At 38.2% G+C, this 21,694-nt stretch overlaps 1 protein-coding gene across 1 annotated transcript in view; it reads left to right on the top strand.

Moving 5' to 3' along the window:
• The first annotated feature begins 289 nt into the window (after positions 1-289).
• Positions 290-21,694, top strand: part of KIAA1755 (KIAA1755 ortholog) — a 72,112-nt gene continuing 50,707 nt past the window's right edge. The window contains exons 1-2 of the mRNA XM_012553563.3: positions 290-714; positions 12,644-12,841. Of these exons, the coding sequence (XP_012409017.1) occupies positions 712-714; positions 12,644-12,841 (201 nt within the window). The 5' untranslated portion in view covers positions 290-711. The remainder of the gene's footprint in view (positions 715-12,643; positions 12,842-21,694) is intronic.

Here is a 21,694-nt window from a genome sequence, read left to right as displayed (position 1 = left end):
TCCTCCCTTCTGCTTTTCCACTCCCCTCAGTCTCTCCTTAACAAGCCAACTTTCTTCTCTCTCTGCCTGTGAGCATACGAACACTTCGGTCTTCTGTCTCTCTGCATCTTGATCTCTCTATTCTCTCCTGTTTTTGTCCTTCTCTTTTTTCTTCTCCTCTTCCTCTCTCTTATTACCTATTTCTCTGTTTTCTATTTCCTTCTTTAATTCTCCTCCTCTCTTCTTTTTTCCTTCATTTTCTTTTTCTTCTCTTTCTCCTTTTTCTCCTCTTCCTCCTCCTTTTCCTCTCTGTCTTTCTCTTCCATATCTTTTTCTCTCTCCTTTCTTCCCTCTCACCCTTTGCCCTCTTTCTCAGAAATGAAGGGACAAGGAGGAGAGCTAGCTCCTGGCTCACAGGTTTCCTCTTCAATTCTGACTGCCTTGGAAAGGACATGGAACTGACGGATGGGGAGGGAGGGGACAGAGGTGAGGTCCTCACGGGACTGCCAATGTGGGCACCTCCTGCACCTGGATTTGGGGAAGACCTGCCCACCAGCCACCAGCTGCTCACAGGGATTGGACAACACAAGGAGGCGCCCCCTCGGGAGAGAATGGAAACCGGAATGTGCACTGACCCCCGAGCAGAATTGATGGAAAGGAAGTTGGCTGGCTCTTGGATTCTCTTTCCTTAGCCAGTTGCTACCCTACCTGCTTTCAGTGCCCATAAACAACATGGTAATACTTTTCCTCTTTGTTCTTAGGTCTCTTTCTCCTCTGTTTCTTAGGCGTTATATGAGTGAGTGATTCCAGACACCAGAGTAATAGGTCTCAAAGTCCTTAGGAGCGGGAAAGAGAGAAAAGGAGGGAATAGGCTATGGCCCAAAGCACAGGTTGGGGAGAGAGGAGTTGCTACTTTTTAATATGACTTTTAATAAGAGGCCATGCTCTGGGAAGGATAAGTATTGATTTTGTGCCTAGTTATCTGTCATAACAGAGGTTTGCAGGAACTCGAGTCCAATGGATCTTTTTTTTTTTTTCAAAAGCTCTGGAAAGCATGAGGCTGTATTGAGGTTCGCATTTTGCACTTCCACTTTGGGACCAGGATCTGGAACAGACAATGAAAGGGATTCTATTTCTCAAGGGACTCTAGCCCAGATCTACAGATTTAAGAAGCTTGGGTGGCCTGAAGTAAACAAAAGTGGAATAAGAACTTTGGTGGTTTTTTAAATTCCTGGCTCTTTTAACTTCCATTTGGAAATTCTGTGTATACACGAGAATGGAATAGTGGTAACAAGGCCATTAGCCTCTCTCAAGAGACCTGGGTTGAAATCCAGCTTATGACACACACTAGCTGTGAGAAAAGTAGTAAATCACTTCATTTCTCAGGCAACTCTCTAAGACTATAAATAATACACAGGAGGTCAGCTTCATTGGTGGAAGGAAATTCCACAGTGGAAGTTTCTTAGATTCATTAAATTGCAGAAGAGGATGATTTCCCCTGCCCCCCCCAAGAAAATGCACCTATACACAAGATATTTCATACATGGAGAAGCATTCACACCAAGATATACTAATGTATAAATATTCATTCTGTCAACACATAAATGCCACAACAAGTATACATTCACACTAAACACGCATTCCTAGGACATGCACACACTCACAAGCACCACTATAGTTTTGTGTAAAGAAAATTAGTTTGGGAATTTAAAGACTTAGTTTTAAATCTTAACAGCTATTAAAAGGCACCTTTTAATGAAACCTTGTATATTTAATCTCACAGGGTTTCTGTTTACTCATTTGTAAAATGAGTGGTTTGGACTAAATGATCTCTTCTACTTTTAAATCTATGCTTATTATGATAGCTATACAAAACATGATTGCTCACATGCAATCATACATGTGAAGGGTTGGAAGAGCCCTTGATTTAGAGTTGGAATAACTGGGTTTGAATATTGACCTTGCCATTCATTGCTTTGGTAACTTTGGAAAGTGACTTAGCCTTTTTCTGTGCCTTAGTTCCTCTCTAAATAATCTCTTAAGGTCCTTTCCAGCTTTAAATTCAACAATTTGGTGATCCTCCATCAATAGGACCAGAACCAGACTCAAATGTGTGTGGGTAGCCAAAGCCAAATAAAACAGGTTATCTATAGGAGAGATGGGAATTAAACAGAAGTTTAATTTCAAAGTGAGTGTAATAGCTTTCAAGCAAGGGCACTTATGCCAGAGCCTGCCCCTAGGGGGGCCCACTTTAGTGTGGGGAGAGCTCCTATGGCTATACTTGTGGGTACACAGTGAGCTGAACCCCCTATAGTGAGGAGTATCAGTAACAATGGAACAAATTTGATTCCTAGCAGGGCTTCATGAACAGAAACAATTCTGGAATTTTTTTTGTGGCTGAAATCATACAGAGAATGAGAGAATCAAAGAATTGTTGTTATGACCAGCTCAGCGCATGGCTTGCTTGCTGGATCTTAGGTCTGGAAAACAGGGTATCTCCTAATATCTTGACATCTCTAAGAGTAAGAATTTCTCCAAAGCTCTAACCCAAACCTGGAAGAATTTGCCAAGCCTAGAACAGATAGAGTGCTGGACTTGGAGTCAAGAATTCAAGTTCAAATGTGGTCTCAGACACTACAAGCTATATGATTCAGGGCAAGTCACTTAATAGTTATCAGCCTGTTTCCTCACCTGTAAAGTAGGGATAATTATAAGCACCTACATCAAAGAACCCTTGTAAGAAAAGAGATAACACATGTAAAATATTTTTGCAAGCCTTTAGGATTCTATAAAGTAAATGCTAGCTATCTCATAAAAATAACTATTATTATTTAGAATTATTAAACTCTTTCAAATATCTGTCAGTTCTAAATCCCAGAAATATTCACAAATCCCCAAAACTGAAATTATGTATGACCTTCCATACCTATCAAAGGATAAAAATCTAAGCAATGAAGTTGAAGTTAGAGTCCCTGTTTGAAATTCCAAGGCTTTCACTTACTACCCATGTGATTTGGGGCAAGGTCTTTCCTTTCTTTGGACTTCAGCTTCCTCAACTGTAAAAGGAGGGGTTTGTAGTAAGAACTTCTAAGTCCCCTTTCAGCTCAACATCTTGTGATTCTCCCAGGGAAGATTTTCATTTAAGAACAAAAGTTTTTCCTACGCTTCTTTAAAAACCTAAATATGTAAAAAAAAAAAAAAAAAAAAAAAAGAAGAAGCAAATCTAAAGAACTATGAGAATTGGGGCAGAGTTAAAATATTCTAAATTGTGGGGCTTGGTGGAGAATAGGCCAAGTGGTGTCTGAACTACAGGTGGGAAATACAAAGAAATGAGCCAAATTCTCTGGCTGTTCTGGAATTTTGTGATGTCAAATACAGCTGAGAACAAGAGGATCTTTGGCAAAGGCCTGAAGATTTTCCTATAATACAGCAGTATTTGTTGCAAAAAGATGTGACTTATTCTATCTTCAAGTGCCACTTAGATTATTAAATCCTTGTTTACAGGGACTGTGTGGTCTTCTCCTCTTTGTATTTCCCTTAGTGTTCAGTGGAAATGGGGAGGGGAAGATACAAAATCTAGTCATTGGTGTTGATTAAATGAAAGTATATGGTAACTAACTTTTTGTACTCGAGAAATGTTTATGATGTTTGCTGAAGAAGGAGCAAAAGGAAAACAAATTAAAGAAAACATTTCTGGTCAGTTCAATTCAATATTTAATTAAGGTTCTAAGATGTGCCAGGTATTGTTCTGGGAACTAAGAATACAAAGACAAAAGTATATTTCCTGCCTTTTAGGAGCTTCCATTTTATGATTGAAAAAAAAAAGAAGAAATTCCTGATTATCAGGGAATGAAGCTTAGTTTTTAAAGGTCCCCTTAAAGTACTCTTCCATCTTTCCCCTTAGTATGAAGGCAGCTCTGGATTCAAGAGAGTATACTAGTGGTATGCAAACTATGGCTGGTTCTACCAAGCTGGAAAGCCTTCAAAAATGGGCTCACAGACAGATAATATGTCTGTCATCTGAATGATGGCCTAGCCAAGTTTAGAAAGGCTCATCAGCTGAAGATTGACCCCTGAGGGATCTCCAGCTCCAGCAACTCACAAAGCTGACTATTAGGGCATGGAGGGATTGGACTGGGCATTCTAACACCCAAGGGATCCTTGAGGTCATTTTGGAAGCTTCATTATAAACATCTTTAAGAATAAAAAGATGAAAAAAAAAAAGAATAAAAAGATGGCCCTTTCCCCTAAGTGCCTTAGGGCTTCTCATGCCAGAAAGCCGAAGGATGATCCAGATCTTAGGTTTAGAACCAGAAGACATTTCAGAAATCATCTAGTCTTACCCTCTCCTTTTACAAATGAGAAAATTGAGACCCTTGCCCTCAAGGAGCTTATGTTGTATTTGGGGAAGACAACACATACATCGGAGTTAGATACAGAATAAGTGAAAGGTAACCTTAGAGCAGAAGGCACTAGCAACTGGTGAGTTTGGAACACGTCTGCAGAAAGTGACATTTGAGCTAAATCTTGAAGGAAGCGAGGGTGCTAACAGACAGGGATAAGGGCAAGGTTCCAGACAAGGGAGACAACCAGTGCAGAGTCAGAGATGCGAGATCAAGCATCATGAAAGAGGAATTGCAAGCAGGCCAAATCTGTCCTCTCAGGAAAATTTCAACACAGAATTCAGATTTTGTTTTGAAACTTGGGAAAGCCCTGTTTCACTAATACCTGGTAAGGAAGGGGAAAACTAAGAAAATAAAGGCTCTTGTGAACAACAGTTGAACAACTTTGTATCAGATGAGCATGTACTGTATGCAGACAGCACTTTCCTGGACTAGGGAGTTTTGATGCAGTCCCCAGTTTCATAAGAACTCACTTTCTAATGGGGAAGAAAATATACACATTGATAATTTTTAAAATATTTTTGCAATATTGATCTTTGTAGAGTTGACTAATGTTTTTTGCATATTTTTCCTCAACTGGAATCATGATCTGAATTTATTTCTTGCCATCTTGTTTGTTTCAACCCTCCCCACCCTAATTCCATGCAGGACAGTTTTGTCTGTGTGACAGTGGGCAAGTCTCTCTGTCTCCGTATCTCAGCTTTCTCCTTGTAAAATGAAAATGTAGGACTAGATCTTTAAGGTTCAACAAGGCTGTGCAAAAGAATAGTTAAATGTATAGCCAATCTCCTGAACCCGTAAAGGAATAGAAACATCTATTAAATTTCACTGAAACCATTTCCAGGGGTCCTTGTCTGATTAATATTGCATCACTTACAGGACTCCCAGGACCTTGCTATTCATGTTCAGCTAATTAACTATGGGCGTCTACTATCCTGGGTTCCTTTAATATGTCTATTTTCATTATCAATAACAACTCATATTTCTATAGCACTTTAAGGTTTACAAAGCACTTTTTCCCCAACAACCCTGTGAGATAGCAGGTATAAAAATAATGAGCCCTATTTTGTAAATAAGGAAATAGATCTAGAGAGAAATGATTTTCCTAGGTCACCTAATTGGTAAGGATCAGAGGTGGGACTAGATCTCCTAACTGTAAATATAGTTCTCTTATTTCTAACATTTACTTCAAATGTGTGGGCAACTAGGTGGTGCAATGAATAGAGCCCTGGGCTTAGAATCAAGAAGACTCATCTTCATGAGTTCAAATGCAACCTCAGATCCTTCTGATGTGTTGCTCTGGGATGACTAGAATCATTGGCCATTAAGTGAACATGAGATTTAAAGGGATTTTAATTCAGAAAATTCTATTAACTGTATTTAAATCAAAGGTTGATTCTCAGACCTGAGATAGACTAATTCAAAGGGTTTGGAGTAGAATTCCCAAATGTCCCTTGAAAATGAAAAGCTATAAGTTGTTTAGGAGGTACCATAGTATAAGGAAAATAATACTAATCTAATCCTACTTCAAATGCTTTCCTGTGAAACTTTGAACCAATCACTGATTTCTGTGGACTTAAGTTTCCTCATTGATAACATATGGGCGGCTTCTGAGGTTACATCCAGTTCTAGATCTTGGATCCTATGCTCTCAGAAACTTGTGCTCTGAAACAACACTACCCATAATAATCTGTATTGGCCAAGGAGGGGAGCTATATTTGCTGGGAAAAGAGAAAACAGCATAGGCTGGAAGAATGGAATGGTACAGCTGCAGAACTTGAGATCTTGAAGATTAAAAATGGGTGGGGGAAGGGGGAGAGAGATACATTAAATGGAGAGAAGGTGCAGGAATGAAGAATTCATAGATTTTGTTAGATGTAAGAAGGACCTTGGAATTCTATCTCAATTCTATCATTTTTAACTATCTCAGCACATCCTTCACACAGCTGCCTAAATCACAGAAATATTTCCTAAGCTATATCACTGCCTTAATTCAGTGATACCCTTTTGCCTTTGGGTTCAAATACAGACTCCTCTGTTTAGCAAATTAATGCCCTTCACAATTTTATTAGATTTTACTCTTTTTCATTAACTTTATGTCCTAGCCAAACTTTCCTACTTTCTGTTTCATCTGTCTCCTGACTCTAGACTTTCACATAGTAAGTCCCTCATGTCTGAAATATATTCTCTCTTCCCTGGCACCTCTTTAAAACTCATCCTAAGTTGTACCTTCTACGTTATGCTTTTGCCTTCTGACTCTCCTCACAAATTACTTTGTCTTTATTGTATATATATTTTGTGTGTGCTTATATATTCATACATGATGGAATGTAAACTCTTTGAGCAGGAATGGTTTCTTTTTCCTCTTTGAATTCCTAGTAACTGGCAAAAAGTTATCATTTTATAAATGTTTATTAATGAATTTGTTTTACAGATATTTATTTTATTTTTGATATTTCTTTTTTTTAATTGAACTCCAAATTCTATCCTTACCTTTCACTTTTCCCCCACCATTGAGAAGTCAAGAAACATATTAGTTTTATAAAATCATGCAAAACATTTCCATATTAGCCATATCACAAAAGAAAGAAAAAATAAAGAAAAGAAAAAAAAAAACAAAGCTAGAAAATTATACTTTAATTTACACTCAGAGTTCATCAGTTTTTTCTCTGAAGGTGAATAACATTTTTTCATGAATCTTTTGCAATCTTGAATCATTGTATTGATCAGAGTAGCCAAATCTTTCACAGTCAACCATCATAACAAGATTGCTGTTACTATTTAAATGATCTCTCAGTTCTTCTCACTTCACTTTACATCAGCTCATATGTATTGCCATGCTTTCTGAAACCACTGCCTTCATCATTTCTTATAGCCCAATAATACTTCATCATACTTATAAATCACAATTTGTTCAGCTATTCCCCAATTGATGGGTATCCCCTCAATTTCCAATTCATTGCCACCACAAAAAGAACTGCTATAAATATGTATGCACATATAGGTCCTTTCCTTTTCCTTTGATCACTTTGGGATACTGACCTATCAAAAAGTATGCACAATTTTAATGTCCTTTGGGCATAGTTCCAAGTTGTTTTCTAGAATGGGTAAATAAATTCATTACTTCACCAACAATTAATTAGCATGCTTATTTTTCCCTCATCTCCTCTAGCATTTCTCCCTCTTTGAATCAATTTCAGTGAGAGTGAGGTTCAAGTGTTGCTTGTCACCCCAATCCTAATTTTAACTTTTATTATAAAAGCTCCTTCTTGAGTGCCTCTTTTAATGTGAGAAAATTTTCCTATTCTTTCTTCCTCTTCCCACTTTTTCCATTACAACCCTCTTTCTCACTCCCTCATTTTTTATTATCCCAATATAATCAACTCACACCCATATCTTCTATCTATGTAGACTTCTTCTTATTGCCCTAATAATGAGAAAGTTCTTAGGAGTTACATGTATCATCTTCCCATATTAAAATGTAAACAATATAACTTTATTGAGTCTTTTATGATCACCCTTTCTTTCATGTTGACCTTTTTGTACTTCTCTTGAATCTTATGTTTGAATGTCAAATTTTTTTATTCAGCTCTGCTCTTTTTATCAAAAATGCTTTAAGGCCTTCCATATCATAAACTATCCATTTTCCCCTGAAGGATTATATTTATTTTTGTTCTGTAGCTTTTTCTTTGTTGAAATCTTAATTTCCTTACTTCCAGAATATCACATTCCAAGCCTTCAACTTCTTTAATGTAGAAGCCATTAAATCTTCTGTGATCCTGACTGTGGCTCCATGATATTTGAATTGATTCTTTCTGATTGCTTACAATATTTTCATAATATGAAATATTATGAAAAATATTTCAATATTTAACCTGAGAGCTCTAGGATTTGGCTATAATATTCCTTGGAGTTTTTCTGGAATGTCTTTCAGGCAATAATCATTGGATCCTTTCAATTTCTATTTTATTCTTTGGAGATATCAAAAAAGTTTTTCTTGATGATTTCTTGAAATACGATGACTATGCTCTTTTTCCTATGATAACTTTCAGATATCCAATAATACTTAAATTATCTTTCCTTGAAATACTTTACAGGTCAGTTGTTTTTCCAGAGATTTCTTCTATTTTTTTTTCATTCTTTTGATTTTGTTTTACATTTTTTATGTCTTATGGAGTCATTATCTTCTATATTTGCTCCTTTCTACTTTTTAAGGAATTATTTTCTTCAGTGAACTTTTAAAACTCTTTTTTCATTTGGCCAATTCTGCTATTTAAGTAGTTCTTTTCTTCAATACTTTTGTGCCTCTGTTATCAAGCTCTTAATTTTCTTTTCATAATTTTCTTGCATTATTCTCATTTCTTTCCCCAATTTTCTTCTACCTCTTATGTCTTTCTTGAACTTTCCAGGAATTTTTGTTAGGTGTGGGTCCAATTAGTATTTGTCTTTGTTTCTTTTCTTGTAGCTTTTTTCAAACTATCTTCTGAATCTATATCTTAGTCTTCCTTGTCACCATAGTAGATTTTTATGGTCAAGTTCTTATTATTATTATTATTATTATTATTATTATTATTATTTGTTCATTTTCCTAGACTATTTATTTTGAACTTTATGTTAAAGTTGAGCTTTGTTTACTTGGAAGTGACAAAAAAGTGCTGTCTCAAGCTTCAAGCTGCTGTTTTAAGTCACAGTTCTGCATTGTGTTCTTTATCTAGGAAGGACCCCTATTCCCTTTCAGCTGCAAGTGCTAGCACTTCTCTTGGCCTTAGAACTGGGACCAGGTCACCTACTCTTCTGCTGTCTCAAGCACTAATGCTCTACTGTGCCTTGGAACTGGGACCAGGTCGCTTACTTCCTTGTTACTGACCACAAATGCTCTTCTTTGCTCTCAAACTGTGATCCAGAACTTTGTACGGGCATTAGAGTTGCCAATCCATGCTAATTATATCCAATACCAGCAAAGAGTCCCCTCTAATCTCTCTCTGGCCATTTGTAGAACTCTTTTACCATCTCTGGGCTAAAAGCTCTCAGTGCTACCACTGCTGCTGTGTTTGATCTAAGGCCAACAGCTGGTGTTCCTGCAGCATGCCATCTGGACCAACCCCAATTCCAGTATTACAGACCTCTCCTGTTGACCTCTTAAGTTATCTTAGGCTAGAAAATTTTTTCTCTCACCTTTTCTTGGCTCTACCATTCCAAAATTTGGTTTGCACAGTTATTTTAAAGTTGCTTGGAGGGGAACATTGGGGGAATTCAGCTGGGTTGCTGCCTGTGCTCTGCCATCTTGGCTTTCTCAATAAATATCACACTCTTTCATTAGGTTCCCAGAATACTAGCTACATCTCCTCCTCAGGACTCTATGTTAAAAGCCTCTGCTTTATATTATCTTGCTTGGTGATTTCATCAGCTCCCATGGATTCAATTTTCATCTCTATGCCCATCATTCCCAGATCTATTTATACAGTCCCTAACCTCTCTTGTGATCTCAAGTTTCACATCACCATTTTGGATATCTCAAACTGGATATTACCATAAACATCTCAAACTCAACATGTTCAAAATAGACTCATTATTTTCCCCTCAAACCCTCCCTTCTTCTGAAATTCCTTGTTACTGTAAAGATTATCACCATATTCCCAGTCACTCAGGCTTAAAATATTGGTGTTATCCTCAACTCTTCACTCTCTTACTCTATCTAATCTTTCTCTACAACTTGTTTCTCCGTCACAATATCTGTCCTCTATGCCCCCTTCTTTCCACTCAAACAGCCGACACCTTGATGCAGCCCTCCATCATCTCACAGCTGGACTATTTTAATAGCCTGCTGGTTGATCTCCCTGCATCATTTCTCCACACTACAATCCATCCTCCACTCAGTTGTCTAAGTGATCTTGCTTTAAAAAAAAAAGGAGGAGGAGGAATAAGAGGAAAAAGAGGAGGAGGAGAAAGAGAAAGAGGAAGAGGAAGAGGAGGAGAAAAAATTTTGACTGTTACCTCCCTACTCAAACTCTAGTGGCTTCTTATCACCTCCAGGATCAAATATCAAATCTCCTATATTTCTTTTGTTTTTTTTTTTCCAAATACATGTGAAGATAATTTTCAACATTCATTCTTGTTGGTATTTCAAATTTTTTTTCTCCCTTCTTCCCTTACTTCACCCCTCCCCAAGACAGCAAGCCATCTAACCCTATATACCCTTTAAAGTCCTTTACAATCTGGCCCCTTTCTCCCTTTTCAATGTTCTTACATTTTACTATCCTCAAGATATTTTGTGATTCAGGGACACTGACCTCTTTGCTATTCCTCACAAACAACACTATTCCCTAGCTCTAGACATTTTCACAAACTCTTCCCCTATCTGGCTCACCTCCACCTCCTGATTTCTGTGGCTTCCTTTAAGATCCACCTCAAATCTTACCTTCTGCAAGAGACCTCCCCCAGTCTTCATCTTCCTTCTGAGATTACATTAATTGTATATATCTTATATGTACATAATTTTTGTGCCTTATCTTCCCCACTTTAGACTACAAACGAAGTCAGGAATCACATTTTTGTCTTCCCTTATATACCATCACTTAGCACAGAAACTAGCAAATAGTAAATGTTTAAGAAATGATGGGTTGTTATTTTTGTTGATGAAGAAGGAGGGAAGGAGAAAGAAGGGAAGGAAAGGAAGGAGGAAGGAAGGGGAAGGAAAGAAGGAAGGAAGGAAGGAAGGAAGGAAGGAAGGAAGGAAGGAAGGAAGGAAGGAAGGAAGGAAGGAAGGGAGAAGGAGAAAAAATTTTGACTGTTACCTCCCTACTCAAACTCTAGTGGCTTCTTATCACCTCCAGGATCAAATATCATATCTCCTATATTTCTTTTGTTTTTAATTGGGAGGGAGGGAGGGAAGGAAGGAAGGAAGGAAGGAAGGAAGAAAAAGGGGGATAGGGGAATGAGAAGAAAAGAGGGGGGAGAGAAGAAGAAAAAAGGAAGGAGAAAGAGTTCCAGCTTAAATTTTAAATTTGTTCTTTATTATTAATGTCACCTTGAGCAAATCACTTTCCCTTTCTCAGCCTCAGTTTCCTCATCTATAAATAAGGGGGTTGGACTAAGTGATCTCCTAAGATCCTTTAAAGTTCATGAATCTGTGATTGTATAATCCCTTCAAGCTTTAAATTTTATGATCTTAGAAAATCCAAATTCAATTTAACACACATTTATTAAGCAACATACTGTGCTGAGTCCCTGAAATCACATTAGCATATCACAAATCACATTCTGAGACCATTGCCTGAAAACAGGGTAAGGACAAGAGTGTAGCAAGTATGGGTTAATAACACTGACATTCACAGTGTGCTTTAAATTTTGCAGAGTGCAAAGGTGTAAAAACACATTATCTCATTTGAGTCTCCCAACAGCTCTGACTTTTCAAACTTTCTTCAAATCTCTAATAAATCTTACCTTCCATGCGAAGCTTTTCCCAATCCCTCTTATTGCTATTCCTTAACTCTGTTGATTATTTCCTATTTATCCTGGATACATCCCTTTTAACAGTGAGGTGGCATAGTGTATGGAGTATCAGCCCTCTCAAATCCAACCTCAGACACTGACTAGCTGTGAAACCCTGGGCAAATCATTTAACCCTGTTTGTCTCAGTTTCCTCATCTGTAAAAATGAACTGGAGAAGAAATAGCAAACTACTCTAATATCTTTGTCAAGAAAACCCCAGGTAGGATCATAAAGAGACAGACATGATTGAAATGACTCAACAGCAACAAATACCCTTTTGTATATAGTCGTTTGCCTGTTGTTTGAGTGAAATACCTGAACAATTGCCTGTTATCTCCCCAATTAGATTGTGAGAATTTCTTGAGAGCAGGGACTGTCTTTCCCTTTCTTTGTATCCCCAGCACTTTAGCACAGTGCTTAGCACCAAGTAGGTGTTTGATAAGTGTTTATTGCCTATTTGACTAATTTCAGATATTATTATTCTCATCTTAAAGAGAAAACTGAGCATCAGAAAAGTTGTATAAATTTCCCAGTTTCACTTAGTGTTTTGAATATAGGTATCCTGACTCAGTCTGTTACTCTATACACTCAGTTATAGTGAGTCTCTGCCACTGGGACAGATCATGGAGAGAGTGAGTAACGAATTGCCATAAGAGCTTGAGAATCTCCCATTGTGCCAGTTGGGAGCTGCAACGAATGGTTTACTCTTTTTTTTTCCCTTCCCTTTCCTGGACCATATGTCTCATTTCTTTCCTTCTTCCCCATCCCAGGATTCTCAATCACTGGACACAGCGATTCAGAGTGCCCTTGCAGCCCTCTACCCTCCCTTTGAAGCCACAGCTCCAACCATCCTTGGCCAAGTGTTCCGCCTCCTGGAGATTCACTACCAGGGAGATGGGCTCTGCTGCCTCCTGGATTTCTTGATACCTACCAAACGCCTTTTTGAACAAGTCCGGGAAGCAGCCTGTGTAAGTGAAGGAAGGGGGAGGGATGAAGATGAGAGATCAACCAACCAGCTTTGAATTTCCTGAGCTCATAAGACCCTTGGGAGAATAAGTGGAGCTCCTGTAGAATGCAAATAGGAATCCTTCCTATTCCATTATCTAAGAGTAGTACTTAAAATGAAAGAAACAAGGAAAAAGGATGACTCAGGTTTCTCACTATGAGAGAAATGAGAAAATTAAATATCATATACTATGTTGGTGGGAAAAAATATGTGTCAGATAGATGTATCTTCTATCAGCAGAAGCAGTTAGAAAATGAGTTGATTGTGCCTGATGTTGATAAAGGAAAAACATGATATTAGGAAGAGCACTGCTTTTGGAGTCCCGAGATGTGGATTCAGTCTTTGGCTGTATACCATATATTAGATATTAAACCTTGGACAAACAATCTTCCTTCTCTAGATTTTATCTATAAAATGCGATGGTAGGATTAGGCAGGGGACACTGTTGAGAAGTTGGATTTCTCCCACGTCTGCCTTCCAAAGTCTGTTCTGTTTGCTATCCCTTCCCTCTCCTCTCTTTCCCCTCCTTTCCCATCTCCTCCCCTTCCTTTCTCCTCTTCTCCCTTCTTCAGTTCTCCTCTTCCTTTCCCTCCCCTCCTCTGTCCTCTTCTCTCCTTCCCATCCTCTCCTCCCCTCCCTTTTCTTCTACTCTTCTTTCCTTCCTCTCCCCTCCTCTCTTTTCTTCTTCTTCTTCTTCTTCTTCTTCTTCTTCTTCTTCTTCTTCTTCTTCTTCTTCTTCTTCTTCTTCTTCTTCTTCTTCTTCTTCTTTTCTCTCTCTCTCTCTCTCTCTCTCTCTCTCCCCAGACTCATAGAGGTTGAGTCATCATTCCACCAAGGAGGAGAGTCTCATGCAAATATTTCAGGCTTGAACCTGGATTACACAAGAAGTAGGAAATAGGAAGTTTGTGTCTTTTGTCAGTGGAAAAAATAAGACTTATGCTCTGAGTCAGTGGAAGAAATAAGTGAGATGGTTGTTTGTTATGTAAATAGAAGGATTAAGGAAGTAGGATAATATGCCTCAATTCCATAACAGAAATAAAAAAAAGGATATTTTAGCTTTTGCCATATAACTTTCAGGCAGGTCTACTGAATAATGATGATTCTAATTCTGGGCTGCCATGGCAACTTCTTCATCTTGCTTTGACCTCTCTCCAACCAGTTATTTTGTACTTTAATTTTTTTTGCGGGGGGGAGGGTAGACAGGAAAGGAGTGAGGGAGGAGAAAAAAGGAAGAGGAGAAGGGGAAAACATTTCATCAATGCCTTAAGTCCTTGGAAGCCCTGACTCATGTCCTAGCATCATGGGAATTTGCCTTTCTGCTCAGGGAAGGTCATCCCACCCAGATGGAAATACTAGAGAGAGCATCTCAGAGCATCTCAAAGTGTTCCTAGTCCCAGTGGCCTGCATAGTTGACTCATCCCTTTTGCGTTAATTTTCAATACAGAGCCTTAACAGACTCCCCGGATTTAGCCAGATCCAAAGGGAAAACCCACATACTTTGCATGTCTGCCAACTGTTCTGTGTTGTTATTTAATATTATTAAGTGCCAGAAAAGAAAAAAGAAAAGAAAAACAGAGGCCCAGTCTGATGAGTCCCACCCACAGTGCTCTAGTAATAATAAACGGTAATTGTAGCCATCAAAAGACTCTGGAGCCAGCACCTTTTTCTCTACTATTTGCCATGTACTAAATGCATGCAGAAGCTATGTGTCCAACTGAAAAGACTAAAGGAAAGTTGCTTTTTAATAGTAAATTTGAGATCTTAAGAACAAAGCATAGGTCCTCTAAGTCAAGAAAGGGCTCTGGGTCTTTAGTCTTTAGAATTATTTTTTGAATTCCTAACATGTCTCCTTTCTACTAATCTTTCCCCTTCAGCCTTTCCTCATCCGGTCCAATTTGCCTACAGCCTTTGTCACAGTCATTTAACCCCAATCCGAATCATCTTGTCTTTCCTCTTATTTCCCTGTTGGTCTATATTTGATGATAGTGATAACATTTAACATTTTTATAGCAGTTACTATGTTTAAGGCACTGGAGTAAACTCATTCCAAATTCTCTCTCATTTGATCCTCAAAACAGTCCCTGAAGGTAGGTGCTATTATTATCCCCTTTTTGCAGATGAGGAAACTGAGATAGACAAATTAAAGGACTTATTCAGGGTCACATAACTAGCAAATGTTTGAGACCAGATTTAAATTCAAGTATTTTTGATTCTGGGCATGTGGAGGCACAGTAGAGAGCGCACTGGGCCTGGAATCAGAAAAACTCCTCTTCCTAAATTCAAATCCAGCTTCTGACACTTCCCAGCTGTGTGACCCTGAGCAAGTCACCTGGCCCTGTTTGCCTCAGTTTCCTCATCTATAAAATGAACTGAAGAAGGAAATGGCAAATCGCTCTGGTGATTTTGCCAAGAAAATCCCAAATGAGGTCATAAAGGGTCAGATATAACCAAAAAAAATGACTGAATAACAATAAGATATTATATATGTCCCAGGTGAAAGAAAGTCTCATGCAGGGAGTTGTCCTACAAGTTGTTAGAATTTCCAAGGGACCAGCTATATATCAAAGGATTTGAGTGTTGATGACACTAGAGCCTTAACCAGGAATTCTGGCACTTGGGTCAAGATGAGGGAGCTTGGGGAAAGGCCTGGACAGCCTGCAGAAAGGATCAAGACAGAATTAGGTTGTGACAAAACTCAGATGGGATCCTAATGGCCTCAGGGTCTCATTCTTGGGGCCTCAGGAGACTTTCCCTTTATTAAATCCCAAAAAGCCTTCCTGGGAGCCTTTTTAGGTTAAGTGTATAGGAAGATGGGCAGACCATCTTCAAAGGTGTCCAGTTTCTCACTCTTCCCCCATTTGAAGATATTCAAAGGTGTTGAAGGACCCTCAAGCACTCCTCCCAACTCCCTCAAGAAAAAGAGGAGTGGAGGGAAGGTGTGGTAAGAATCTGTGGCAGACAGGGCGGGCCCAGAAGAAAGATCCAGTCACAGAGGGATTAGTTATGCTGGCCTGGCTATGGGAGCAAGGGAGTCAATGGCCAAGAACAGGGACCCAGTCGCACATGGGTAGTATGAACTACAACTACTGGAAATATGGATCCCTCAGTCTGTGCCCCAAATTCTCAGCTTCCTCAGTTTCACCTTCTTACAGTGTAGGAACTTTTGACCACCTTCATTCTACCTCTCCCAGGCATGTTAAATATAGTTGATACTGAAGCTTTTAAATCTATTATTCTGGAATTTTTCCCCATCAGTTGTTGTTGAGTTGGTTCAGTTATGATCATAATTGGGAATTTCTTGGCAAAGATGCTAGAATAGTTCGCCATTTTCTTCTCCAGCTCATTTTACAGATGAGGAGGTCGAGGCAAATAGGATTAAGTGACTTGCCTAGGGTCACACACTTGTAAGTGCTTGAGGCTGGATTTCAACTCAGGTATTCCCGACTGCAGACCTAGTTCTCTATCCCGTTCCACCTGCTCTTCCCATTATCTGGCCTTTAATGCAGGAAATTAGTGACTAGTGGGAATGTAGAAGTCCATACCTTCATTAGGGCTTACAAGACAAAGAGGGCTTATAAAGATGATGATTTTCTCACCTTACAAGGTTTCCCTTTAGCCCATTGCAAAGGCTTAACTCATAATGTGAATAGAGCTTTTATCTTTAGGGCAGAATGTTTAAAGGGTTTCACCTCCAAAAACCTTTGCTATGATAATTGTTTATAAACAGGAATACATTTTGAAATGTGCTGCTAAAAAAAGGGGTGTAGAAAAAAAAGTGGTTTTAAGGGCATTTAGAGAAGAGGGAGTTAGGGCCAATCATGAGAAATCCTTGCCCACATTAAGCAAGGATCTGTGAAGTAAAAGGACAAAGCCCTTAGTGAAAGTAATGTTTTTTTTAACATCTGATGTGAGCTACCAAACTAGCTTAAATTACCAATTTGCAGAGAAAGTTTTGCCTTTCTAATTTTAAACACCTCAAGACAAAACTCCACTTGCCTCATTTCAGTTTTGGTTCTGGATAATGCTGTGCCACCAGGTCAGCATTAGCTTTGTCTTAGAAAATACTTTCTGTGTCTTATTCCTTTAATGATTTATTATAGAGGTAGTAACTATCAACAAGGGCAGTGTGGCAGACATAATAGCAATAAAATCCAGAAAAATATACAGAAGCAGAAAAAAAAGTCAGAAAAGACCATATAAATAAACAGAGCAGTTGTGTTCCCATCTTGTTCAAGTTGGTATAAATATTGCTTTTAAACTAACTGTAAATTGTAGAAGCTTGTGGTTTCATGTAAAACCTCATTCCATTTCTTTTTGGTATGTTTGAATTTATGTTGAAAGTTCCTTTTTCTCTCTGTAAAGGCCTGGGCTGGCATCATCATGGGGCACTGCCCTCTGCTATTGTTATTGTGATTGTGGTTTTATGTCCTTCTAATAAACATTCCATCACTTGGAGTTTTCCAGCAGAGATTCTTAGTTTTTCTTATGCCTCCATTGTCATGTGATAAAGCCTTTGAGTCCCATCCTAGAAGAATGTTTCCAAATGTATAAAATAAAATGTACTGGAAGGAAGCAAATATTTATTGAGCACATACTGTGAGCCAGCTCCTGTGCTAAAACACTTTACAAATATTACCTGAGTTGATCCTCACAACAGCTCTATGAGGGATATGTTATTATGTTCCCCATTTTATAGTTGAGGAAAGTGAGATAAAATTAAGTGATTTGCCCAAGATCACACAGCTAGTAGTTAACTAAGTAAGGCAGGATTTAAAATCAGATCCCCCTGACTGGAGGCCCATTGCTCCATCCGTTGCACCAACTAGCTGCCTCAGTGGGATTATGTAATAGAGTAATAGGGCAGCTAGATATTGCTATGGATAGAGCACTGACCTAGCTTCAGACACTTCCTAGTTGTGGGACCCTGAGCAAGTCATTTAACTCCTGTCTGCCTCAGTTTCCTCATCTGTAAAAATGAGCTGAAGAAGAAAATGGTAAACCACCTTAGTCTTTTTGTCAAGAAAAAAAAATCATATAGGATCACAAAGAGTTTAAAACAACTGCAAAATGACTGAACGACAATAATAATATAATGATAGGATTCAAAAGAAACAATTCTATTGAAATACATTTTATTAAGATTATGTATGTGGGTATATATATATTTTTAAACAAGTTCATAAGTTCAAAGACCTTCAAATTAAGATCTTTTGCTTTAGTGAATTGCTTGTTGAATGGAGAGATTAACTTGACCACAGTTATGATGGATCGATAAGAGATAGGATTGAAGCCAATCTTAGGTTCAAGCCTTGTAGTGCCTGTGGCTTCCTAGATACTTGAGGGGATTGTGAAGGTTGGGGGGTTGGAGAAGAGAACGAAATTATCAACACATTCAAACAGACAAACAAGAACAAAAAAAAAGATTATATTAAAATCCTAAACTTTCACCATTTACCTTTTCCTTAAAATAAAAATGTATATTAACTTGAATAAAATAGGAAATTAGTTACTCTGTTCCTACCCTCCCAAATCCCTAAAGGGACCTATGTCTTAGGAAGATCATTTTGACACCTGAGTAAAAGAAGCACTATAATGCAGGGAAATGATCCAGCAGTTAGTTACTATAACAGTCTAGGTCTGAGGCGATGAGAACCAGCACCAGGGTAGTACCAGTGACAGAGGAAAGAAGGAGGCATATTTGGGCGATGTATCAAAAATAAAATCAAGAAGCTTCATGAAAACTGAATGTAAATCAACACATGCTTTGTTCACTTTTTTCCCTTCTCTTTTTTTTTCTTGTGCTTTTTCTCTTTTATTCTGATTTTTCTCTCCCAACATGACTTATAAAGACATGTGTATTTTAAAAATGATGTAAAAAATAGATATGTATAACCAGAAAAAAAAGAAAACAATAAAAATGGAGGGAGAAGAAGCTTCAACAACTGATTGGCTATAGAAGATGAGAGAGAGTGGGGAGTTGAGAATGGTATTTCAGTTGTCTTGGGGAACTGGGAGGATAGTGTTACCTTAACAATAATAAGGGAAGTTAGAAAGACAAAAACATTTGAGGAGAAAGAAAATAAGTTCACTTTGGATATGTTAATTTTAAGATGTCTGTAGGATATCCAGTTTGAAATGTCAAATAGGGGGCCAGTTCACTGTCCTTCAGACTGCTGGAGGGCCAGACTATAGTAAAAACAAAAACTTCATTTTGTGGGCTTTTAAATAAAGAAACTTCATAGCCCTGGGTGAGGGGGATAATTGTCCTCAGCTGCTGCATCTGACCCACTGCCTTAGTTTGAGGACCTCTGAATAGATTGTTGGAATGGTAAGACTGGAGATCAGCAAAGATGTTGAGTGATTTCAATCATGCCCAACTCTTTGGGGCCCCATTTGGGGTTTTCTCAGCAAAGGTACTAGAATGCTTTGCATTTCCTTCTCCAGTCCATTTTACAAATAAGGAAACTGAGGCAGAGTTAGATGACTTGACAGGGTTACATAATAAGTGTCTGAAGTGAGATTTGAACTCAGGAAGATGAGCTTTCCTGATTCAGATCTAGCACCTATTCTCTATGGCACCACTAGCTGCCCACTAGAGACCACTCAAATTTACCAGAAGTAAATTTGAGAATCATCAGCACAGAGGTGATATTTGAATCTATGGGAAATGATAATATAACCAAATGAAATAATATAGAAAGAGGGAAAAAAGAAAGCCCAAAACAAAACCCTGTGGGACATCCACAGTTAGCAAGTATATGAAAATCCAGCAAAGGAAGTTGAGAAGGAGCAGTCAAATAAGCAAAAAGAGAGCCAAAAGAGAGCAATGTCAAAAAAAATCAAGAGAGAAAAAAGTATCAAGTAAAGGGGAGTTAAGTAAAAGCAAAATCAAGAAGGCTGGATTGAGAAAAGCCGATTAAATTCTTAGTGACTTTGGAGAGAGAAACATTGATTAATTGATAAGATTGGAAGGCAGACTATAGAGATTTAAGAAGAGAGGGAGAGGAAAAGAAATGGGGGCATCTATTTTATTTTTTCTTTGCTATTGATTTTTATTTATTTTTCTTTTAATATTATTTTATTTTTCCAAATACATGCAAAGATAGTTTTCAAGATCCACTTTTACAAAACCTTAAGTTCCAAATTTTTCTTCCTCTTCTCTTTCCCTCCCTCCTCCCCTAGAGAGCAAGCAATCCAATAGAAGTTAAATATGTGCAATTCTTCTAAACCTATTTCCATGCTGTGCAAAAAAAAAAAAAAAAAACAGTAACATGGGGGGAAATGAGAAAGGAAAAAAAAACAAGCAAACAAACAACAAAAGTAAAAATACTATGCTTTGATCCATATTGTCTCCATAGTTTTCCCTCTGGGTGTGGATAGCGCTTTCCATCACAAGTCTTTTGGAATAGGCATCTATTCTAGATGGACTTTTCAAGGAATTTAAGCACAAAACGCAGGAGAGAGATGATACAATATCTCATTGGGATAAATATACCAAGGCAGTGTTTTTTGAAGATGGAGAAGACATGGGCAGATTTGAATAGGACTGTAACCAGTATTCATGGAAGGTTAAAGATAAATAAGATAGTGGGGATGACAGCAGAGGATAATCTATTAGAAAAGATAGGATGGAATGGCATCATTTGTGCATGTAGAGAGTTTGACTTTGGCAAAAAGAAATGCTGCTTCTTCATGTGAGACAAGAGTAAAAAAGGAGATAGCGGCAAAAAGCATTTGGGTGATGTGGGATGATGAAGGAAGAAGAGGTAGGTCTTAGTCAATGACCTCCATTGTCTAACTAAAATATGAATAAAGGTTCTCAGCTGAGAGGGTAGGAATGAGAAGGGCCATGGGGGGCTTGAGGAGAGATGGAAAGATTTGAAAAAACCATTGAGGTGAGTAGGATAATGAGATAATTAGGCAAGTTTAAAAATATGTCTTGCAGCATTGAGGACTAATTGAAGTTAAACAATATAAATCTGTCATGGATACAGACATCATACTTACATGATTCCCCCTACTACCTGCCTCTCACTTAAGTGAGCAGTCTGTGTTTAATAGTGAAGGTAACAAGTAATAGGAGTAACCCAAGGCTGAGGCTGGGCAGTACAAATTAATTACATGATAAAGAAGCAAGGTATTTAGGAGAACAGGACCCTGTAAAGTTTAAATGAATTATCAAAGGGCCAACATGTGGGAAGAAGTAGAGTGCAGCTACTACAGTGACAGTAACTTGGGAAAGAACTGAGGAGTTGAAGGATTGGAAGTGTCAGTGTAGATGAAGGGCAAAGTTTGGGGTATATGGCAGAGGAAAAAGTGGAATGATAATAAATGTGATAATGTAATAAATATGCATGCTGGGAATGTGGTCAACCAGTCAATCAACAAGTATTTATTAAATATATTACTATGAAAAGGAAAGCTTTGTTGAGAATTCTGCCAAAAACTTTTTTGAATAAGGAGTTCTTAGAGATTCTCAAATGGATCTATGTAAATTACAGCTCAACTATATCCCTCCAGCTTATGCACTGTTTGTCCATATTCTCCTGTAGATATACTGAGATGTTCAGGGCAGATTTTAAGTTTTATGAGATAATCCACAGAATTGATTGACACATGGCCAACCAACAAGAGGCAATGATAAAGACTCCAATTACCATATAGCACAGTAACAGACAGAAAAAAGATGTCTATGCCCTTGCTGGTGAGAACTACTTCTTCCCTCATTCTCTTGCTGTCCCTACCACCCTCTAAATTCATATAAGGCCAAATTCCAGTCACCCTTTCAGGGAAGGCAAGCTAGGGAGGAATATTG

The sequence above is a fragment of the Sarcophilus harrisii genome, chromosome 2 (assembly GCF_902635505.1).
Source record: "Sarcophilus harrisii chromosome 2, mSarHar1.11, whole genome shotgun sequence".
Classification (NCBI taxonomy): Eukaryota; Metazoa; Chordata; class Mammalia; order Dasyuromorphia; family Dasyuridae; genus Sarcophilus; species Sarcophilus harrisii.
Note: the sequence above shows the minus strand (reverse complement) of the source record. Positions and strands in the feature narration are given on the sequence as shown.